This window comes from Elephantulus edwardii, unplaced genomic scaffold (assembly GCF_000299155.1).
Source record: "Elephantulus edwardii isolate Elephantulus edwardi_28Jun2011 unplaced genomic scaffold, EleEdw1.0 scaffold00201, whole genome shotgun sequence".
NCBI lineage: Eukaryota > Metazoa > Chordata > Mammalia > Macroscelidea > Macroscelididae > Elephantulus > Elephantulus edwardii.
Window position 1 is genome coordinate 1,097,899 of NW_006399951.1, and position 23,906 is coordinate 1,121,804.

Consider the following 23,906-nt stretch of genomic DNA (forward strand, 5'->3'; position numbering starts at 1 on the left):
AGAAATCCACTTCTTAAGACAGAGTAAGACAGAAAGAGAATGCATGAGACTCAGAGGACTCATCATAAGAGAGAAAGAGCATTGTGTGTAAAAAGGCAAGTAACTCTGGGTTGCAGTATCAATGGTATGAATTTCTAAGAGGAGAAAGTGGCAGGATAGGCAGAGGCCAGGCCATAGGGAGCTTTGTCAATCACAGGTAGGATTCTAGACTTACACTAAGGACTGATAGATAGAACCATAGGAGACTTTTTCTTAGTTATGATCTGCTACTTCAGAAAGATCCTTCTCAAAGATACAAGCTTTAAGTTCAGTTCAGGCTTGTGTTTAAAAAATTAATTTCTCAAAGTAATGGCACATGGGGTGTGTATCATACAGTAAACATCTGAGAAAAACGATTGAAGGATTCTCCCCCTGAAAAAATAAAAGGAGAAACCTTTATGCCAGGGACGACAATCTAGAAATGCTTCCCTTTATCTGTTGTCAAAAACTAGAAGCCAAATATGCTGCTGATATTAAGCACACATCTCAGCCACTGTGGAATCAATGGTCTAACGAAATGGAGACCTCAGAAAAGTTTAGTGGGGGTGGGTACTAATTCATCCCATTTCAGAATCTGTAACAAGTAGCTGCTCTCAAATGTCTCAAAATGAGCTATTCAGGACAAGGGCAGTCCCGTGACATACATAAACTATAACATTAATTATGAGTTTTCTAAAATTTCAGGAGAAATATTGAAAACTCTACAGAGAAAAATCTACCTAACGTGGGAGGGAATGGAGAGCATTATGATAAGCGAACTAACTCAGTTTCATAAAGACAAAAACTGTGTAAGAATACTAGGATCCGGGGAGCTCTGGTGGCCTAGTGGCAAGGAGCTGCAACTACAATCCCAGAGGCTCACGGTTCGAATCCACCAGATGCTCTGCCGGGGAAGGAGGGACAATCTCCTCCTGTACCAGTCAGATCTGATTTGACGGTACATGCACACAAAAATTTAAAAAAAAAAAAAAAAGAATACTAGGATCCAAGGGGGTTGGGGGGGAGCCAAGGCGTGAGGACGGCCAGGGGGTGAGGAGTGTTTAATCATAGTGGTGCACGATTGATGGGAGGAGGGAGGCGTGGGTAAAGGGAAAGATCCACTATGAAAAAAAAAATGTATATAAACATTGTAAGTAAACAGTACCCCCCCCAAAAAAGCCTCCCCGATCAGAAATAAATAAACAAAGCCTTTCAACATGATGTTTGAAAATAAAAATGAAGGTGTCAGTATACAGCATGTTTCACGGACATGGGGCAGGGGGGAATTGAAAATAGGTACAGGAAAGAAAAATTACTTACGAGGCTGTTGGCTAAAACTTCAAAAGCACTACATTATCTAGAACAAAATATGAAAGAGGATAGGGAAACAAGATTATTTCTCAAACAATAGGTTTATATTGTTCATATTTTTTTAATTGTTGCCCATGAGTGCTGCCTACTATTCCCTATGCTGAGTGAACTAGCTCAGTCTCATAAGGACAAATACTACATAAGATCATTATTGTAAAAACAGAAGGACAATTAGTAAGATGTATATACAAGTCCAAAAGGGGAAGGAGAGGGAGCAATGGGCCTGAAAGTGGGAAGAGTGGAAAAATCACGGGGTTCCACAGAGTGGTGGGTGATAAAAGGGAGTGCAGGAATTAGGAATGATCCAGTGGGGACCTGAAAAGATGAGGTAATAGTAGGCATAGATCAATGGTGATTAATTTCATAAAACACAATGTATGGGAATGATAGGAAAGTGTGAATGAAGGAATGTGTGAAAGACAGTGTATATTAATGAAACACAATGTATATAAATTTTGTATGCAAAACAAAATAACTTTTTTTTAAAAAAAGTAGCAGTGTCCTAGAAAATAATGATAGCAAATAACTAGTCTTTATCTTCTCAGAAGTATTCTAGTCAAATAATATTTTTTTATTATATTAAGCAACAGCTTTTTAATACATTCCCTACTACGACTTATTATTTCTAGGAGTAACAAAGGCGCTTTGGTGAATTAGTAGAGAAGGAGTTGTACTGCCAAGCCTGTGCAACTGGTCATATATAGGCAGGCAGTTTGAATCCACCAGATGCACCTCGTAAGAAAGACAGGCAATTGCTCATGCCGTTTACAGCCTCTGAAATCTGTTGGAGGGTCAACTATGAGTTGGTTCTGACGCAATGATTCACAGCAGCAGCAGTAGCAGCCACAGGAGTAACAAGCGACTGCAATCTAATCTAGAACAGGAAAAGCAAACAGTCTCTTTACACATGGTCCTCCATGCTCATTCCTTATTAAAAGCTGTGCCAATTCCTAGCGGAGGCATCTATTCACTGCATTTAACAAGTCAATAAAGTTCATAAATAATAATTTATATCCTATAGAAATCACTACGTATTGGCCTGTACCCATGGAAATAAACCAAACTGGACTGACTAGTTCATCATAACTATATGTGAAGATTTCACTGGCAAAAAAGGTAGTGAAAGAAAAGCACTGAGAGACATTAATATTCAATTTAAGCTCAGAAGAAAGTGATCACTTCTGTATCCAAATTCTCAATGCACTTTACCTGGACTTCTCCAAAGGCACTAAACACTCGATCAGATCTGCTCTTGACACCAACTTTTGGTGTAAGTCACCTTCCTTTTTTCTCAATCTCAGTGTTATCACTTGTAAATGAGAGGCTTGTACCAGGTGGTTTTCTTTTCTCCCTTATATGTGCATGTGCACGCGTGTGTACATGTCTGCCTTTCTTGCCTGTACCTCTTAAGCACCTCTCTATGTCTCCCTGTGTCCTTAGGGATACTGTGTGAGAGTCTAGTCTCAGAGACATTTGGTTTGTGTTTCAAATCAAAGTTTTAACTCCATGTTAAAGTCTTAACAAGAGTCTCGAAATCATGCTGCATTTTTGGCAATTCCTTTAACCATGGTGTTGACTTGGCCATGTACCCAAAGTATGATATTCCTTTTCTCTAAGGTCTGACTGGTGCAAGATATCCAATCAATTCCCAAAGGATCTTTGTCTTTACAGACCAAAATCATTAGATGGGAAGAGTCTTGAGACACAGTATTACCTAAATTTTGACAATAGTTCTCCAGAAACAGATATAACTGAAGAAGCACTTTTACTCATAGGTTACTATACAAGCCTGTTTTGTCTCTGTCCTGGGACAGCCCTGTAATAAACTGAATGGCATGTGCCTATGATCAATCAAGGAGTCCTACTCATGCATTATGACCTGCTGCTGCGGAGTCTTGTTTCTCGATACCCTGCAATTAACTCCTCTGATGTTCTTTCAGCCCATTATTAATTTTGTACCCATTAATATCTGCTCCAACAATATATTAATGTATTTTTTTCAAGTTGGTGGAACAGCCACTTTCACACTATCTCTCCCCCATCATTACACACCATTTGCTTTTATTTAATCAGATTCCAAGATGTTGCTCTTAGGTAATTTCAGAAGTCACTTCCACTTCTAACATTCCATCGCTTCTTAATTACAGTCAGAAGAGCACCTATAGCTGTGAAAAGCCTGTGATTTGCCTCTGGAGTCCCCACACTGTCTCGAAAAGCCCAGTGAACTTCCCTACACAATTATGCAACATACACATTCAGGGACAAGGAAATCGTCACCTGAAATTCTTACTCACTTTGCTCCTCGCTGAAGTCTCTCCCAACCCAACCATGATTTTACTTAACCAAAATGGCTCTCTTGAAGCCCATTCTTACACAGCTCTCACAGGACTTTAAGGAACTAGACAAATCACTTATGACTTGGAAGAGATGCACTCTCAGATGTACCAAAGTAAAGGAAGTTCCAAGGAAAAAAAGGTCCTATTCCACAACTCAAATAAGTCTAACACGTTTCGATTATCCTAGGTATATTCTGTGAGTGGAGTGGTGGGAATGAATGTGTTTTGAGACAGCGAGGTTGGCACAGGATAGAATGGCATTTAGGGTTCTTGTACCCATTTAGGCCAAACGACTCGATGGCACATAACAACAACAACATCCTAGAAATGTATACCGGATATTGTGGGGTGAGAAAAGTGGAGGGCTTCAGGGTGGTGTTATTTAAGGAAAGGCAAACAAAGCATTTCTTTCACCTTTCCAGGAAAAACTAGCAAACAAGCACCACTGTTCATAAGATATTTAGCGTTATGTGTTAAAATCCAGAATGTCTGAATTCAAAACATAGCTCTGTTAATTACTAATTTATAACCTTGAGGAAGAGAGCTCCAGTGGCCCAGTGGTAAAGAGTTGTACTTCCAACCCAAAGGCAGGCAGTTCAAATCCACCAGTTTCTCCTTAAGAGAAAGACAGGCAATCTTCTGCTATGCATTTTACAACTTTTGAAAAGCCACTGGAAGGTTCTGAGTCACTTCCAACTTGAGGGCACATAAAAAAGTAACAATTGTGAAGAAGTTAAGTATTCTTCTGAGACTCAGTTTCCTGATCTTTAAAGTGGGGACAGCAATAGCACCTTGTTCACAGGATAGCTGCGATAATATACATAAAATCTTTAAAACTGGGCCTGGCATAGGAGAAGCACTTAGTCTCATTACTATTAGAGAGAGTTGTGGGGGAAGAAAACAAAAAAAAAGTACACTGCTTTTATAGACTCAAATTCTGAAGTTTATTTCTCTTGGTAAAAAATTCAAGGGATTCTATTAGCAATTTCAAAAAGCCCTGGTGGCGCAGTGGTTATGTGCTCAGCTGCTAGGTAAAATGTGGTGATGCAAATCCACCGGCCATGCTCAGTGAAACATTATAGCTGGGAAACGCCATGAAGCCAATCTACTCTCTTAGAGCGCTGCTATGTAAGTTGGAACCCCTCTGACAGCAGTGTATTTTTTTTTCTCATCAGCAAATTGAGAGAGTTCTGGTGGTGCAGTGAGCTCAGCTGTTAAGTGAAAGCTCAATCGTTCAAACTTACCAGCTGATCAGATACTAAGCAGGAAACAGACTTAGGAGTCTACTTCCTCAAAGATTTACATCCTTGGAAACAATACAGGACAGTTCTACTTTGTTCAGGGTCACTGTAAGTCAGACTGGAACTGATGGCAGTGAGGTTTCTGATCAGCAATTTAAGGAGCCCTAGAAGTCAGCGCTAAGAGCTCCGAGATTCAAGCCCAACACTACTGCACAGGAAAGAGAAAACAATCTTCTTACGTAAACGACGGCCAGCTTTGGAAACGCAATGGAGCAATGCTAGACGATCCTTCAGGGATACATTAGGAGTCAGAATCAACGGGTCAGCAATGGGTTTGTTTTGCTGTCCTGATTTTTGTTTTTAAATTTATTATTAATAATTTACATTTGTATATTTTATCAAACTGAATATTTTATTTTCTCAGTCTTAACTATTCCTAACCAGAGAGACTATTCACTAAAAAATTAAATTTTTTCCTAAAAGATATTCTGGGTTTCAAAACTGACTTGATCCCCCATGCTCTGGGAGAACAACAGGACCATTAACCTGGAGGGTAGACGGTGGACAGGCACACAAAGCCTCCTTTGTAGCACACTGGGCTATCACGTACCACCGCTTAGGTTTCTGAGAGGTGCCTTACCAAAGAAACTAACAAATTCCTTTGTTCCATTAAATTGGAGTTCTTGGATGTGAGAGTTCTTAATTCCCTGGCAAGACCTAATTAAAGATCAGAGGAACAGCATCCAATGCCTTCAAGTGATTTTCTTAGGTCATCACCAATTACTTAAGATGCCAAGGATACTGGTGAGATTCCCAAACACTAGCTCATTCCTTGTTTAGAGCTCAAGATACAAAGCAAAGTTTAAAATACCAGTAGCTACACACTGAGAAAATTACTGAGCCAAGAAAATGATAAGAACTTTAAAAAGGTCATGAGATTTGTCTTAAGTTCTTACTAAAAATTTTAAGTCATTTTAACAAACAAACATAAAACACTGAACAACAACAAAAACCAACAACTACCAATTAAACTGGACCAATCGGTAGCATCAGGATGGATGGCGAAGAGATTGAGATTGTTCACAGCTTCGGTTTGCTCGGCTCCACGGTCAACACTCTTGGCACCAATAGCCAGGAAATCAAAAAACGTATTGCAATGGGAAAGACTGCAGTTAGGGACCTCTCCAAAATACTCAAGAGCAACAGTGTCTCTCTGGAGACTAAGGTCCGCCTGATACAGGCCATGGTTTTTGCAATCACTTGTTATGCATCAGAGAGTTGGACAATGACTAGGGAGGATAGAAGGAGAATTGACGCCTTTGAGCTGTGGTGCTGGAGAAGAGTATCGAATGTACCATGGACTGCCAAGAAAACAAACAGATTCATCGTAGAGAGGATTAAACCAGGCTGCTCCTTGGAGGCAAGGATTCTGGGGCTTCGCCTGACATACTTTGGACATGTTGTAAGGAGAGACAGGTCTTTAGAGAGGGACATCATGCTGGGTAGAGTAGAGGGACAGCGCAGGAGGGGAAGACCCTCTATGAGGTGGATTGATTCAGTGACTGGGGTACTCGGGATGGGTGTGTCAGAGGCAATGAGATTGGCAAAGGATAGAGCACGGTTTAGGGCTGTTGTACATAGGGTCGCTATGAGTCGCAAACAATTCGACGACACATAACAACAACAACAACCAATTAAACAAGTAGAAAACACAAAAACTCAATGCTCTCAAAACAGAACTGACTCACAGTTGACCCTCCAGTGGCTTTCTGAAGATTTAAATTGCACAGAAAGAGACTGTCGATCTTCATGCCCTCAGAGTGGCTGTTGGATTCGCACTGTCAGACAGACACCACCTTTGAGCTGGCAGTGTAACTTCCCACAGACCAGAGTACCACAAAGCTAGCAGAAAAGCCATTCGCTATAATGTGTCAGTTCTGACTTACTGTGATCCTATCAGATAGAGTGGAATTTTCCCCATCGGGTTTCCAAGACTATGATCTTGACAGAGGCCATCTGCCACCACCTTCTCCTGTGAAGTAGCTGAGGGTTCAAATGGCCGGTCAAGGTTTCAGTCAACAGTTCAATGCTTTATCCACTGTGCCTGCCTTATTGTTTTCCCCAACACAAGCAGAAAAGCTAAAAAAGGCCCTAAAGAACTAATACTATCCATGCCTCAGATTCTTTTGTCAAATAATCAGGGAATAATCACTGTTTCACAATTGTCATGCTGTCTCAAATATGTTAGTTCTATTCTGAAAAAAAAAAACACCACACTGGAACCCTGCCGTTGTGTGCCGCCGAATCAAGTCTAATTCATTGACATCTCATTGGACAGGCAGTTTCTACACATGAATTGAATAACAGAGGAAGGAGAGTTTAAATGGGCCATTAAAGGATAAATTTATCACTTGTGCCTCTCATCCTAATTCCTAGGGGACCAGATTTAGAAAATACAGAAATATGTTCACCACAGAAACCTTAGTAGGTCTAAAACCATTGAACTAAGTGAGGGGCTAGAGTTTAATAAAAATGGAGAACTGTTTACAAAACCCACCACAGATCTTCTGGCGAGAAAGGGCAGTTAGTGAAAACTACAAATCCAAGAACAAATCCGTTATTTGACAAATCACTCCCAAAAAGACCATGATGTCAACTATAATAAGGTATTTAGGAAAGATTGGAAATATGCACCTGTGGGAACTTGAAAGCTTTGACAGATTTTTGTTCTTCTAGCCCTTCGTCGGGAAGTTAATTATAGCAACTGTAACATCTACTACGAGCTTAGAGAAAGGCTGTTAGCTGTATGAAACCAAAGTACTGCTCTCCTGGGTACAGGTGAGACAGAATGACAGTCGTGCTTACAGGTAAAAATATTTCTTGTCCGAGTACAGTATCACAATGAGCCAGTGAGCACAGCTAGCCGAGGAAGAGGTATGTTCTATGGATGTATGAAGGTACCAAGGCTACGAAGGACACCTGACACATTTAGACTTACACACCCACACACACCCAGAGTCTCAACTCTGTTCATATTACAGCCAGAGCTGCCTCCTCCCTGATGAAAACTGTACCTTCACAATTATAATTGTATACAGCAACTGACGACCTCTCCACCAGATTCTCGTCATGATGCCAGCTCACCGCCATCTTCCCCATCCCAAAATAAGGTTCCTCTTTCAGGTATGACATTTTCTGGGGATCCATGAAATTCAACAAAGTCACGTTGTATGCTGCTCTGCTTTTAATGTCCACTTCATCTTGACCATCAAAAGACGTCTCAATACCAAGTCTAGGGAAATCTGGAGCGATATACACTGGTAAGGCCTCATCGTTAGATTTCTCTTTGGCAGCAAGTTCTTCCAAAGCCTGGATGGTCTCAATCTGCAGATAGTCATTGAGCTTGAGGAAGGCTTGACAAGCAGTACCTATTTCATCCTCAGTATATTTTATGGTGGAACCCTTCACTGGCCAGGGCACCGTGAAGAGTCTGGTGTTGAGGTACTTGTAGGTACAGCCTGGATTACCAATGAGGATACGAGATACTGGAGTGAGCACATCTTTGCCTTGGACCCTTACCAGGTCTCGAAACAAGCAGCCATGCTTGCGCAATATGAGAAAAGCTTCTTGAACTTCTTTATGCAGCTCCTTGGGGACACTGTCAGCTTGTCGAAGAACAAGTTTAGGGTATTTCAGCTGCCACTAAAAACAAAACAAAACAAAACAGAGCAAAAATACACACTCATGAATAAAAACCATTTTATTCTTTCTAAAGGTATGTTTCTGTATAAGTATGTTAAGGAAAAAGAAAAACCAACAACTGTAAGGTGGCATTTTCAAATGGCATTTGTATCGCCCTAGTCCCCAAATTCAAACTTGAGACAGGCACATGGGCCAGCCATTAGCATCAATAGCTCCCTCCCAGAAGCTGCAGGAAAGGAGACAAGGGCTTGGGTTGACCATCACCACCCATGGAGACTTTTGGGGACTGTACTGTTGGGGCCCTGCCACTTCGTTTGTTAATGCAGACCAGAACAGCTTTCTCTCAGCTAGGCACAGAAGACAGGTATGTGGCCGTCCACTAGCACAGACTGCTTCCTCCCAACATGGCACTGACTGAGACTTGGTGACTGCACTGCTGGGAGCCTGATGTGTTCCCTGTGCCTCTGTCTGCTAAGGCAAGAATATCTCCCTCCCAGCCAACTGCAGGAGAGGAGACAAGTTTGTGGGCTGGCAATCAGCACCAACAGCCTCCTCCCAACCAGGAACGGGAGGCAGGACAGGCGTGCTGGTCAGCCATTAAGATCAATAGCTCCCTTAAAATCAGCCACAGGAGAGAAGGCACCTTAGCTCCAAAGGAGATTTGGGGGCTGCACTGTTAGGATCTTGCCACGTTCCTGGGCCTTTTCTCTGAGTAAATTGCCCCAGGCACAACCCCTGGTATTTTATCTACCTCTGAGGAAAAAATGCATCCTCCCATCAAACTACAGGTCAGGACAGAGAAGCAGGCCTCCCATAGCTGGGCAAAGGGAGAGATGCCAACTCCCTGACCCTCAAAGGAAAATCAGGTGAGAAGCTTGCCACAGGAAATGGAGAACTGAACCACCCAAAGATATTCAGAGAGAGATGATCATTCACTGTGAAACTGAAACAGGGCAAAACTTAAGAGTTTGCAACTTATCAACACTATCATAAAGATAAGGAACTGTTAAAAACCTATGAAGTCACAACAGAAACTGCCTTAAACGTACCAAGAAGAACTTTTATGATAAGGAAACGTGGTAGATTCAAATATTGGGGGGGGGACCCATAAAACCCTTCTTTTTAAAAAGTAAGCCAGACTGCAAATCAAATGAATATCCTAGACACAGGGAAGCAAAAGAAATATACTGGCATGGAATTACATGAATTGCTACTGAAGAACTTAAAAATGATAGAATTGAAACCATAAATTAAGTAGTACAATAATCTTAAAAATCATCACAAGATAGAGGGTACAACCAACACAGCACCAAAAACAAACAAAGAAAACAACAACAAAAAAGAAATGGAAGAAAATGCTATCTAGAGTATAAAGACCAAAATGAAAGAATTTTTCAACATGCTAGAGGGACAAAAGGACAGAATAGAACAAAGAATCAACAAGTCAGCAGTGGGGGGGTAGGGGAGACTGAAGAAAGCATAAGCATTACAATCATGTGGGATGACATCAAAGGGAATAGCATACAAGAGATTGGAATTGTAGAACAGCGGTAGAGGAGGTCCAGAGAAAAGCGTAAAAGAGGTATTAGAAGGAAACGTCCCAGGTATCATGAAAAATGAGGATATCCACATTGAAGAAGTTCAGTGAACTCCAAATAGACCAGAATCCAAAAGAAAATATCAAAACATGTCATAGTCCAATGTTGTTAGGAGGGGGCTATTCCTTAGAAAGGAAGAGAGGAAGACACGCAGTGGCTGCAGCAATGGACTGAAGTATGTCAGAAATGATGAGGACGGCACAGGATAGGACAGGGTACTAGTCTGTTGTTCATACGGTCGCTAGGAGGCAGTCATACTTGAATCAATGGCACCTCACAACAACCGTGAGCACATCCAGGGCTGTATGTTTATTGAAACAAGTCAACTGACATTTTCTCACTTCTTGGGGCCTTATTTTTTGCCAATTCCATCAGTACAGCTCAAACTTTTTCCTTAACACAGGTTCTTGATATGTTACTTCCTGAAAGGGCTCAGTGTTGACCAATTTTTTTTTTAGGACAGTAACTCTGTATATTCCTTCCTTCTTTTTTTTGATGCTTCTTGCATCATTCAAGAATTTCCCACAGAATCCATAAGTGTGGCAATTCCTCGCTTGAATGTGTGTTTTAAGTTCTTTCTGCTTCAGTAATATTTAGCATTTTCTTCCTTTTCAATTTTCTAACTCTACCTCTTGGCACATTTCTTTATAATACTTTACTTTGTCCTCCTGAGTTGCCCTTTGAACCCCTCCTCCCAGGCATTTGGAATTGGAGAATTGGAGATTACCAGGAAGAGGAGCAATTGAAATAGTGCTTTGGGATCACTGGTATAAGTGCACAACAATCACATTAAATACAAAGAGGTAGGGAGGAAGAAGAAAGGGGTACAGTGCTTACAAATAGCCAGACAGTCTGAGATCAAGTCTCGGCCTTGATACTGTCTGCTTGCAAATCTTGAGCAAATGCCTAAAGTGGCATTTTCTCTGGATAAAGGAGACAGCTCTGGTAGCGTAGTCTATTAAGGACTTGTGCTACTAATACACTGGAGGCACCTCTTCGGTGGTTTGAATCCACCCATGACTCCACGAGAGAAAGATGGACAATCTTCTCTGCTGTGATTCTTAGCCTCCGAAAAACCCACTGGCGGATCAGCAAAAAGTTGGTTCTGACTTGCTGGCAATGAGTTGGATTGGAAAGGTAGTAGCATTCACATATTGGAAAGTCAGAGTTCATTTTTGAGCACTCTTAATTCCTTATTTCTTTGGGCTCTGTAGTGAGGGTCAGAGGTCCTGTTTTTCTGCTCTCAGTATTTGTTACTGAAGGGGTTGCTTTCTCTAAGGTCTTATTAGAAGTCACTGCGAACCTGCTCTGAAAGTATTGTGAATTTGAGGGCAATGGACTGAGAGGCATATAGTATAGTTGAGAAAGCACGGGCCATTAAAGCCAGATAAACAGAAGTCTCAACTCCAGCTCTGCCACTCAGAGAAATAATTTACTGTATTTCAGCAACCAAGTTCATTGCCACTCAGGTGATCCCACGTGATTCAAAGCAGAACAGCTTCAAAGGCTTTTCATGGCTGTTAACACTAACAGAAGCCAGTTTCTTCCATGGTATCAACTGGGTAAGTTTGAATCACCAACCTTGAGCTTTACAGACAAGAACGAAGTTTGTTGGAACTGCTGTTGTTACCGTTAGGTGCCACTGAGTTATTACAACTCACAGCAACCCTGTGAACAACAAATTGAAACCTTGTCCTATCAGGCACCATTGTCATAATCTCTGACATCCTAGAGCACACTGTTATTGACTCTTTATCTGACTCTCTACTTTTCCCAGAATGACCTCTTTTTGAAGGACTGACCCACCTGACAACAAATCCAAAATGTACATAAGACAAAGTTGCACTGTCTTTGCCTTTCAGAAGCACTCTGGTTACACTTCCCTCTAAAGCAGATTGGCTTCTTCTTTGTGCAGTCCACGGTGTATCTGCAATGTTCCTTACCAAAATCACAATTCAAAGGCATCAGTTCTTTGTTCTTCCTTATTCACTGTCCAACTTTCTGATACACAGGGAATAACTGAAAAGACCATGGCTTAGATCAGGTGCACCATATTTTCTCAACTGACACTCTTGCTCCTCAGCCCTTTGAAGAGCTCTTTGACAGCAGATTGTCTTTTCAATGAAACATGTCTTTTGCTGTCTTGAGTGCTGCTACCATGGATATTGGTTGTGGATCCAAGTAAAATTAAAGCATTCACGTCAAGCTTTTCTCCATCTATCAGGATGTTGCCTATCGCGTCAATGATCAGGACGTTTTGTTTTCTTGAATCCATATTGAAGGCTGCAGTCTTTAATCATTTCCAAAAAGCACTGCAAGTCTTTTCCACTTTGTGTCAGCAAAGTGTACCATCTGCAGAACACAGGCTGTTGATGAGGCTTCCTTCCAGCTGATGCCACATTCTTCTCCATATAGTTCAGTTTCTCAAATTATTTTGCCCAGGATATAGGTATGGAGAAAAGAAACAAGCTTGTTGCACATGTTCCTGATTTTAAATTATGCACTGTTTCTTTGTTCTGTTCTGACAACGGCTTCTTGGTCTATCAGTTCTCATTCTTCTCAATACTACCCATAATTTATTATGATCCACACAGCGAAATGCCTTCACATAGTCAATAAATCACAAGTAAGCATCTTTCGGTATTCTCTGGTTTCAGCCAAGATATGTCTGGTATTCCATCCAGGACCTCTTCTAAGTCCAGCTTGAATTTCTGTCAGTTCTCTGTCAATATCCATTCATTTAAAAAATTTCCAGCAGGAAGGCATTACACTGCTAACACAAAGCAGTTCGAATCCATCAGCTGGTCCCTGGGAGTGAGACAAGCAATCTCCTCCCATATGATTTGTTGTTGTTGCTAGGCTGTCAAGTCACCTGCAACTCATAGCAACCCTAAGTACAACAGCCCTAAACCCAACTCTATCCGGTGCCAATCTCAGTGTCTCTAACACACCTAACCCCATTACCCCAGTCACTGAATCAATCCATCTCATCAAGGGTCTTCCTCTCTTGCACTGTCCCTCCACCCTTCCAAGCATGACATCCCTCTCCAAGGACTGGTTGCACCTTGTAACATGTCCAAAGGATTTCAAATGGAGCTTCAGAATCCTTGCCTCCAAGGAGCAGCCTGGTTTAACCCAGTCTAGGATGAACCTGTTTGTTCTCCTAGCAATCCATAGCATACTCTTCTCCAGCACCACAGCTCAAAGGCATCAATTCTCCTTCTAGCTTCCCTAGTCATTGTCCAGCTGCCTTTGAAAATCTGCTGGAGGCTCAACCATGGGTTGGTTCTAACTCAATGGGATAAGACAACAACATATCATCAATTATTATCCTTCCCTCCAGCAACCAGGACCAGTGCCTGAAATTATTCTACTTGAACACTTTTTAAGATTTCATTCCATAACTGTGGAATCAATGAAAGAAGGTGTGAGGACTTCATAAAAAATTTAGCCCCATCACTAGCCAACAACTAAGTGTCAACAAACAATAGCTGATCCCAGAGCCAAAATGAAAGCTTGTAAAAGGGTTTTTGGTTTGTTTTTTTTTTTTCATGACTGGCAGCTGCACTGTCATTCTTGTGGCCAGGGACTATTTAGAATATTTAGAAGACTTCATGTCAGGTCTAAACTTTCTCTTTATTCATGTCATTAAAAAAATGTTTTCATTCCCTATTTTAAAAAGCAGATTTACTTTACCAAAATTTTGTTGAAGCGCTAAGCTTTCGTATTAGCTGCTCTAAAAGTTATTAGATATTGGGATCAGGTTTGTTGAGGGTCTTGGAATAAGAGAGAAGCCTTGATCCGGTTGTATTTTCATTTGGGTCTTCTTTTATCCCCCAGAGTCCAAACGGTTCAGAGCAGGGTGCACTGATAGCCTTTCCTGTCTGATTCTTCACGAACTACTTCAACCGGGCAAATCTGAAAAGGCTCCACAGTTGCTTTGTAACAATGTGTGTAATCACGTAGCATGAGATTTATATCTGTGAGAGAACTGAAGAACTGACTGCCTTCTGTTCACCTGCTTTAATGGCACTTTAAACTTTTTTCTCTTGATTGGAAAATAAAACACATCCATTGCAAACCAGAAAAGTTCAATGGAGGAAAAAACCCTACCATGCTAGAATATAAAATTTCTATATAGATCCTTGAACTCTTTCACCATGCTAGCCCCCTGGGGAAATGTAAGTGTGTATAAATACAAAATCCACCTCCTACTACACTTATTAGATAACTTCCTTTTAAAACTAATTCATAACTAAAACCAAAGCCAAACCCACTGGTGTCAGCTTAATTTCAATGCATAGTGATCCCTTGAGACAGAGTTGGGGCAATTCTGCCCCTCAGAATTCCCATGGCAGTCAAGAATTCCCAACAGAGGCAGACTGCTCTATCTTCCTCCTGCAAAGTAGCTGCTGGATGGGAAATAGTGAACTTTGGGTTAGCAGCCTGTTGCACCCCCAGGGCCACTAAATGAATTCACACATCTATTACTCTTTCATTCATTCAAGCAAATTAATTATACACCTTCTCGGTACCAAGGTGTACAAAAAATACTGAGAAGGTTTGACACACATATACAAAGAAAGTAAGACAATAAACTTAGATAAGTAAACTTAGATAAGTACTAACAAAGGTAGAAATAAAGTATTACAAGGTAACACGAGGGGAAACAAAAACAACACTCTAGTCCATAGAGACATCAGAGAAGTTCTATCGGTAAATGACACCTGAGCTGTTCCAATCAAGCAACATCAAAAGCCACCAAAGAAGAACCAGAGAAGGAACAAAAACCATTTCAGCAGAGGTGATAGCAGTAAGACTATCAAATAAGAAACTTTGGTGAAATCTTAAGGAATTAGTTATCAAAATAGGATAAAGGGTAAAAGATATTCTATGCAAAACGGCATGAGTAGAGCAACAAAGTGAGAAACACCCTTGAATATTTCAGGACCCAAGACAGTCCACTAATGCTAACACATTAAGTTCGAGGCAGAAAACAGACTGAATTTACATGGCTTGCAGGAGATGAGGGATCTCAAATACTAAAATCCAGTATTTTCATCTCTCCTTCCGGCTCCCTTCTCCCCTCCCACTTCTCCCCACCCCTCAGTCACCAATTTCTCATAGACCTAAAAATAAAGCTGATTACACTAGGTCTCTGAGGTTGTACACCTCACTCTCTGCGCTAAGCTTAAAATGACAAATTATTAAAAGTCTTACTTGTTGACAGAATTCATCATCTCTGGGAGTCAGATAAGGAAGCCATGTGTCCTCAAGTTCTTCAAGAAGTCTCCGTTTCTGTTTAAAAATAACATTTACAAATACTGAATAGAAAATAACCTACAACATAAGACAATAATATATTAGGAAACAAATATCAAAATTTAGCCAACTTGAATGCACACACTCAGATAAAAAATTAAAACATAAAATAAAAAGAATTCATATCAATTAAATATATTAGTTATATATTGTAAATTATGTATAAAACACTAACTTAGAAATAATTTTATTCACTACCATATTTCCCTAAACAATTTGATGTAAACGCTTCACATGTCTTTTGGCAGCAGAATCTTTTTCATCAAATGTCAAACTTTAAGTCATCTAATACAGTTTTCTGGAGCAAATCTCCCAGTCTATTAGTCTAAGACTTCTATGATACTATTGGGGGAGCTCTGGTGGCCTAGTGGCAAGAAGCTGTGAAACAGTCCCAAAAGCATGTGGTTCGAGGCCAAAAGCTGCTCCATGGGAGAAGGATGGGAATCTGCCTCCGAAAACCTGCTGGAGAGTCAGCTATGGGTCAGTTCCAACTTTACAGATAACAACAACAATTATACTACTAGTAGAAATAATCAAACCAAGCCACAAATATCCACTTGAATAGCATGAGGATATTTGGAATTTTTCTTCATCCTGTAAACACTCATTTGAGATCCCATAAACAGTTGCATGAAGTTTAAAGTAAATGACGGGGACTCTATATTATCATTTATAAGGACTTAGATACATTAAATCCTTCTTCCTAAGTTCTTTTTATTGAGGAATATCTGGCTTTATTTTCAAGCACTTATGAGGTGTGTATGCGTGTGAGAGAGAGTGAGCACTTATATACCATAAAAACTTGGTATGTGTCTGAATACAAATGTACACAGAGACATGTGCACAGTATAGAAATTACTTTTTAAGTATTTTTTTAAAAAAACAGAAAAAATAATTGATCTTCAAATAAATTAGTAAAATACTTCAGGCTTATTGCCAGGAAGATATTGTTATAAATTAGTACGCTTTCCCCTCCGTCTGGTTTCCCCCATCCATGGTTATGGCTTTGTGAGCACAAGCTGGACTTGAGCCTCTTACCTACCTCTTCTGTGGCCACTGCACACATATCATGTCCCAGACATGTGACCTCCCAAAAAAGCAGCCACCCCTCACAAGCCCATCATAACCAGAATAGCCCACAGAAACATCTTTTGGGCCAAATGTTGATACTTTCTGAACCTTTTATGCCATCATCCAAAGTGAATAAAGAGGAAAAGACAGAGAAATACAGGAAGGAATCTACTTGAAAAAATTAAAATAGCATGTTCTACCGGTAAGTATAATTCTTGTCGGTATATTTCATTAAAGCTTACTCCTTTGACCACAGGCGTTTTCTCATCTAAGTTTTGAAACTGGCTTGCCAGTTAAACTAAAAACAATTTCCTTTGCCAAGAATCTATTATATGAACATAAATCAAATACCATTAATTCAGTTAATTCATTTTATGTTAACTGACTTACCTGTTTTCAGTACTAACCATTATTTGGAAGGCAGAAAAAACTAGTAATATGGCTATATGTATACTTGCATATTTATACACTCCGTGACTAATGCAATCAAAAAGGAAATCAAAAGGTTAAATGCATTGGGAAAATCTGCTGTCATAGATCTCTCCGAGTGCTAAAAAGCAACAATGTCAGTCTAGATACAAAGGTGCACCTAATCCCGGCCATGGACTTCTTAATTACTTGTTATGCTTCCGAGAGTTGGACAATGACGAAGGATGACAGAAGAAGAATAAATGCCTTCGAGTTGTGGTGCTGGAGAACAGTCTTGAACATATCATGGACCGCCAAGAAAACAAATAGGTCTGTCTTGGAGAGGGTGAAGCCAAGCCTCTCAATTGGAGGCTTGGATTTTGAAGCTCTGCCTCATTTACTTTGGGCACATGGCCAGGAGAGACTGGTCCTTGGAGAAGGACATCATGCTCGGAAGGGTGGACGGACAGCGCAGGAGACGGAAACTTCAGATAAAATGGATTGACACAGTGACTGAGGCAATGGGGGTTGGTGTGTCAGAGTTAGTGAGACTGGCTCAGGACAGAGAGGGGTTCAGAGTTGCTGTACATAGGGTCGTTATACATCACAGGTCACTCAATGACACATAACAACAATAATATACTATTACAGGTTTGGATGCAGGAGTGGCATCCACTTCCTAAACAACCTACCTCCAGAAACTCTATGAACTTTGAGAAATGTCGATAGTTGTAGAGGGGCTTCAGACCTTTTGTTCATAGGGTTGCTATGAGTCATGCTCAACTCGAAGGCAATGAACAACAACAACAACAATGTAATCATGATCTATACTTCTAGTTCAAGCCTACCTTTACATCTTCTTAGTCATCATTATAGATACAAATCCCCAGAAAAATTGTAAATGCAAACAAATTATTTTAATGTCATTCTTAAAACAAGGAACTCTTTTCATAAAGAGTTCTTGAAAAAAAGTTTTGCAAAAAAGCACTTCTAATCATCTAAATTTAGGCATAAAGCATAAGACAGTGATGCATTGTGTATCCTGAAAGGATAAAACTCTCTAAGAATGGTCTGCTGCAGGGTAAGCAGAACAGAAATGGTCTTCCTTAACTGAAAACTCAATTTTAAAATTGTAAACAGCATTGCATCCATTTAACAGGAGAAAAAGGACATTAAAGAGAGTACCAAACTTAAGACCACAAACCTGATACTTGATCTGTACATCAACATTCACTGCTTGCAAAGGACTAATTAACTGAAGAGATCAATTACAAACAATAATAGTTATTAAGACGTTTTGGTCATGTTTACCTTGGTGAAGCCAAGCAAGAGTAAGTGTTCAATTAAAATTGCTTGACAACAGACAAAGTTACTCTCAGCAAAACTGGAGAAACAGGCTCTCTCCTATTTTACTGCCAAGAGTACGCAGCAGTACAACACTTATAAAGGGAAACTGCAGTTATTATCAAAATCCAAATGCACTTTCCTATAACCCAGCAATCGTACTCCTGATGCTTTATCCTACAGACACAACTTGCATAATCTATGCACAAGGTTACTTCACTATTTGTAAAAGAAAAGCTTGGCAACATAAGGAAAAAATTGAATTGAACACTTTTAAGGGGTAGATTTTTATGTATCTGAAGTACAGAATTAATAAATGGAAGTAACACTTGTCCATCCATAGGGGACAGTTAAATAATCTATGTTACAGTCATATAACGAAATATGATTCAACAGTAGACAAGAAGAAGGTGGTTCTCTTTAAGTAAAATAAAACGTTCTCCAAGATATATTGCAAGTGAAAAAAATTAAGGTTAATAAAAAGAGAAAATAAAATAGATAGTCATAGTTACTTGTGTTAAAATAGTTCATTGTCAACAGAGTTGGAAAGAGAATAGGAATCATAGAAAGGAGCAGAATCATTTAAAATATTCCAATATATGGTGTTTGATTTTTTAATTACATATAGTAGAAAATTTTAACTTTTTTTTTCCCTAAAGACAGTAAGCAAAACAGATTTGCCAAAAAAAACCAAAACCACAGTCAAGGCTATTAATTCCTTATTTTACATAGTTTTAGATTCTGATTATGCAAACATAAGATCTATTAATAATTTCTAACTTTTTACAAAAAGAACGTAAGATAAATAGGTGATTTTTAAGGCAAAGTCAAAGTTATTAATCCTTAGTTCAGTATAAAGTTGGACATTAAATAACTTCTGGTTTTGGTTTGAAAAATGAACACTTTTGTTCATTCACAATGAAGCATTTATTTGGGAGACTCTCACAGACTAGTACATTATAAAGAGGGTAAAAACAGCTCTGACAGTTTCTTTCTCTGTATCAAATGCCAACCCGTTGGTAAACACACACAACATTAAAATGCACTCTGGAGCGGAGGCGGAAGGAAGGAGCTTGTGTTTGATTGTCAGATCTGGCTAACTGCTGCTCCTCGGCCTGATGTACAGATAAATCCACACAGTTGGGCCCTGCAGCACACTGCTCTGCTCACAGGCTCCTCTGCCATCACACTCATGTCAAATACATCAAGCTACTCACAAATACCAGAGACAGCTGGGAGAGCTCAAAACCTCAGCTCTTCACCTGGCAGAAAGAGCATGTGAAGACCCTTTGAGCCAGGCTGCTTCTGCTTCCACAACTGGTAGCAAGGAAGCAGGTATGCAAGACCCTCCTCTCTTCCGTTCCCTTGGGTTCAAACCCTAAGTTTAAAAGTGGATGTCAGAAACTTGACTCTAACCCTACATCTTGGCATCACCATAAAAAGTTACACTGTATCTATATCCTGTCAACTAGACATAGGTCAATGATGATGTAAAGATGTATCTTACCTACAAATGACATTTTGTATTTTCCACCCACTCCTGACTCCAGGATCTGCAGCCTGCCATTATTCTTTATCTATCGCTCTGTCATTTTCTACATAGTACTTTCTAGAGTAACCATCATACTTTTTCAGGTTCAATAAAACTTAACTTGGTTATGTGAATCTTTTCAAAATACAGCCACAAAGGATAATGACTTTTCAATGTAAACATAACCATGTGATCTTGTGAAGACTTCCTATCATGAGTGGGGAAATGGACACAGTCCTTTAGCAAGGCCTGGTGAGTAATAAGACCTCCTGAAGGAATATATAAATACTTCACACATACATATACCATGTTTCCTTTAACAAAAAGGGGTAGAAAACCCCTCAGCTATTTCAATAAACTCATGATTTCCTTTTCAATTCTCAACGGAAAAAAATGATATGGTAGAAAGAAATATAAAGTCAACACAAGAAAAAGAAACAACAGGATAAGGAGAAAAGCAAAAGCTCTTGTGAACTGCTGCTGGAAATGTAAAAATAGTGCAGCCAGTAGGGAAAATAATTTGGCACTTCTCAGAGAGTTAAACAAAGAGTTATCACAAGACCCAAGCAGTTCCTTTCCTAGGTATATACCTGAACTAAACTCAAAAGAAATCCATTGCCATCAGCTGGCTCCAACGTCACAGCAGCAATGCAGCAGTTTTCTGAGACTGAACTTCTCTACAGGAAGAGACTGTCCGGCTTTCTCCCACGGCGCACCTGCTGGCTTCAAACTATCTGGTGTGTTAGGAATTATCTCAGGTTTGGCCACAATTCACCATCCCACGTGTTTCTTTATCCTATGTTTGATTCCAATTCTTTTTCCAGTCAGTATCTGGACTAATTCTTTGTCATCTCTTTTGAAGCTCGGGATTCTAGGATTCACATCCCTATCTGTTGCTGTCCTTGTTTTCTGGTGTCCTTGTGGTACAGGGTTACCTTCTGCCTAGTTGATCATCTTGCTAAAAAGTTACTTAACCTATTTTTAAATGTGTTTATATGTGTGATACATTGAATTCCAATGTCGTGTGTGTTACGTGTGTGTACATACACACATTTTAATCTTTTATCATCACCACTAGTGAGCCTAAAAATGTTAAGAATTACATTCCACTTCCACAGTTCCTTCTCTCACATCTCATTAGCACTTAATGACTGTATTTATCTTTATCTATGCTAACTCTTTCAATCCTTACAAAAAATTAAGACACTGACACACATGAAGTTACATTTTACAGAAGTGAAAACCAAAACTAAAAAAGAACTTGTTTAAAATCATCAAGTTATTAAATGTCAGAGAATATTTTGAATGCCTAAGTTACCTACAAAGCCCACGCTCTTTATTTCAATATATTGGGCATGTTTACTTAAATCCAAAGTTGGACAATGGATAAGGAAGACCAAAGAACTGCCGTCTCTGAATTGCAATGCTGGTGAAGAGCACGACCCCGTGGTCTGCCAAAAGAACAAACATATCTATCTTGGAGTAAGTGCAGCCAGAATGTTCCTTAAAAGCCAGAACAAGGCGTCATCGAGTCAAGTACAACGCATTGTGACCCTGTGAACAGCAGATCCGAACCCCGTCCTATCCTGTGCCATCTTCACACTTCCCGACACAAAGCGCCCATTGTGGCAGACAGCGTGTTCACTGTGAGAATTTTTGTTGGTTTGGGTTCGTTAGGGATGACATCTGTAATATAAGATACAGTCTTTGGTGGCCTAGTGGCAAGAAGCTGCACTGCAATCCCAAAGGCACGCGGTTCGAATCCACCAGATGCTCCATTGGAAAAGGAGGGGCAATCTCCTCCTGTGCCAGTCGGATCCGATTCGACAGCACACAGCAAGTAATTAAAAAAAAAAAAAATTAAGAAAATAAAAAAAAATGAAAAAAAAAAAAAGATACAGTCTTTGAGCAAATTTGCTTTTCCTAAAACAGAGTTCTTAAAGTTTCTTTTGGACAGCCTTGGTGGTGCAGCAGTTAATTACTGCAGAGAAAGATGTAGCAATCTGCTTCTGTAAAGATTACAGCCTTGGAATCCTCTGGAGCAGCTGTCCTCTGTCCTGTAAGGTTGCTATGAGTCAAACTGACTAGACTGTAATGGTAATTGTTTAACAGTCAGAGCAAAGTCTTTTTTGTTAGTAAACCAGTGTTCCCCATAGGTTGACTTTACTCACACTATTAAATGTTAACTCACAGCTTTTATAACAAATTAATAAAAATTTTTTATTAGCATGAATGAGGAGACTTCAACTCACACACTAAGGTATGTTATCAAGAGGGGCCATTCCCTGAAGAAACACATCGAGCTTGGTAATGAAAATATCAGAAAAGGGAAAAAAAGGGTGGGAGGGGGAGATAGGTGCTCAGAAAAGCAGACTGACACCGTGGTTGCAATAGGGGCTCCCTCACAGGTGAGATCGTGTGGGGGAGACAGGGTCAGGCAGTATTTTGTTCCGTTGTGAGTAGGGCTGCCAGGCATTGGAGCCGACTCCATTGCTCCTAATACCAACAGCAAAGGTGTACAGTGCAGCCACTGATTCTGCTGAAGCCAGGGCTCACAGAAAACACTGATCAAAATAACATGGTGGCTGCCTTCACGGAACTCTATACAAAGAAGCATCAAGCAATCAAATTGATTGCCTGATAACAAAACTCAGAAAGTTCTCTGCTACAGGAAGCAAATGAAAGTTCTAAAGCACGTGACTTAAAAGGTGAGATGAAAGCTCTCAAAGAATGCTTCCGTCGAAGGTGCATGGGAGGCGAGAAATGAAAACTCAGTAGGTGTTATCCAACTAAAGGGACAGAGGAGTAAGTATGTTCCAGTAGCTATAAAGATTATGTGTGAAGACTAGAAAAGAAGAAGAACACGGCAGATTTCAAGAAATCTTTTTTCCTTTTTTTAATTATTATTATTAATTTTAATGAAGTTTACAGGTTTTTGGATTTCCAGTCATTCTTTGTTGCACTTTTCCCCCCTACCCATCCCTCCCCTCCAGTTTGTTCTTCTCTTTGAAAAGTAAAAGAAAAATTTTCATTGCTATACAATCCCTTCCCCCAAGTCCACTCCACTATGCAGCCTTCATTCTGGACTCATGTCATGACAATAATACCTAATCATATATACCTTTTAAATCTTAAAGTTAAAGCTGGCAGAGGATTTGTTGAAGGGCAATAAGGAGGAAGAGACCAAAAACAAAACATATTCACAGTTGACATGATTTCCAAACTAGGAATGATCTAAAATGTCCGAGGCCACAGATTCACCCAATGGGACAGCCATGTGTAATGTTCTGGTATTGTGGAATTACAGCAGGAAAAGTTTCAACATTTGCCTACTCGGAAAAAAAAGAGCTCAACCTAGCTTCAAAGTTAGGAAACTTTAATCGCATTCCAAGAACATTGTAAAGTTTTTCTAGGCTGAGGGTGCAGAGTAAGTTTACTCACATTAAGTCTAAACCACAACTCCAAGATAGCTTTCTGAAAAGATAAGTAGTAATTGTTGCTTTTGGAGAACAAAGTCGCTTATGAGGGGGGAAAATGCTTTTGGTCTGTTGAGCTCATGTTGCAGTTCATTAAAGGTCTGCCTGCTAGTTAGATTATACACAAAGTTATGCCAGTGGCTCCATTTTCAGGCTCTCTCTCTGAACCGTAAAATTCTATCTAGCATGAGATCTGCCACACAAAGCACTTCAGAGAGCATTTTCAATCCTTTAGGCTTGTGTACATGTGTGCACTTTTATATGCATGTGGTTGTTAAGTCGGAAGCAACTCACAAGTGACCCTGCAGCAGGTTTTCAGAGGCGGTAAATTGCATGGGAGACTGCCCACCTTGCTCCTATGGAGTAACTGGTGGATTTGAACCACATGCCTTTGGGCTGGCAGTGCAGCTCATTACCAATAGACCACCGGAGCTCCCTATATATACACGTGTATGTGTATATACAGATACATACACAATTCCACAAAG

General features: G+C 40.0%; 1 protein-coding gene across 1 annotated transcript in view; it reads right to left on the reverse strand.

Moving 5' to 3' along the window:
* The window catches only part of FTO (fat mass and obesity associated), a 313,815-nt gene extending 297,634 nt beyond the window's left edge, over positions 1-16,181 (reverse strand). The window contains exons 1-3 of the mRNA XM_006897134.1: positions 16,128-16,181; positions 15,487-15,606; positions 8,041-8,668 (exon numbers count right to left, since the gene is read on the reverse strand). Coding sequence (XP_006897196.1) covers positions 8,041-8,668; positions 15,487-15,606; positions 16,128-16,181 — 802 coding nt within the window. The remainder of the gene's footprint in view (positions 1-8,040; positions 8,669-15,486; positions 15,607-16,127) is intronic.
* Positions 16,182-23,906: the final 7,725 nt, after the last annotated feature.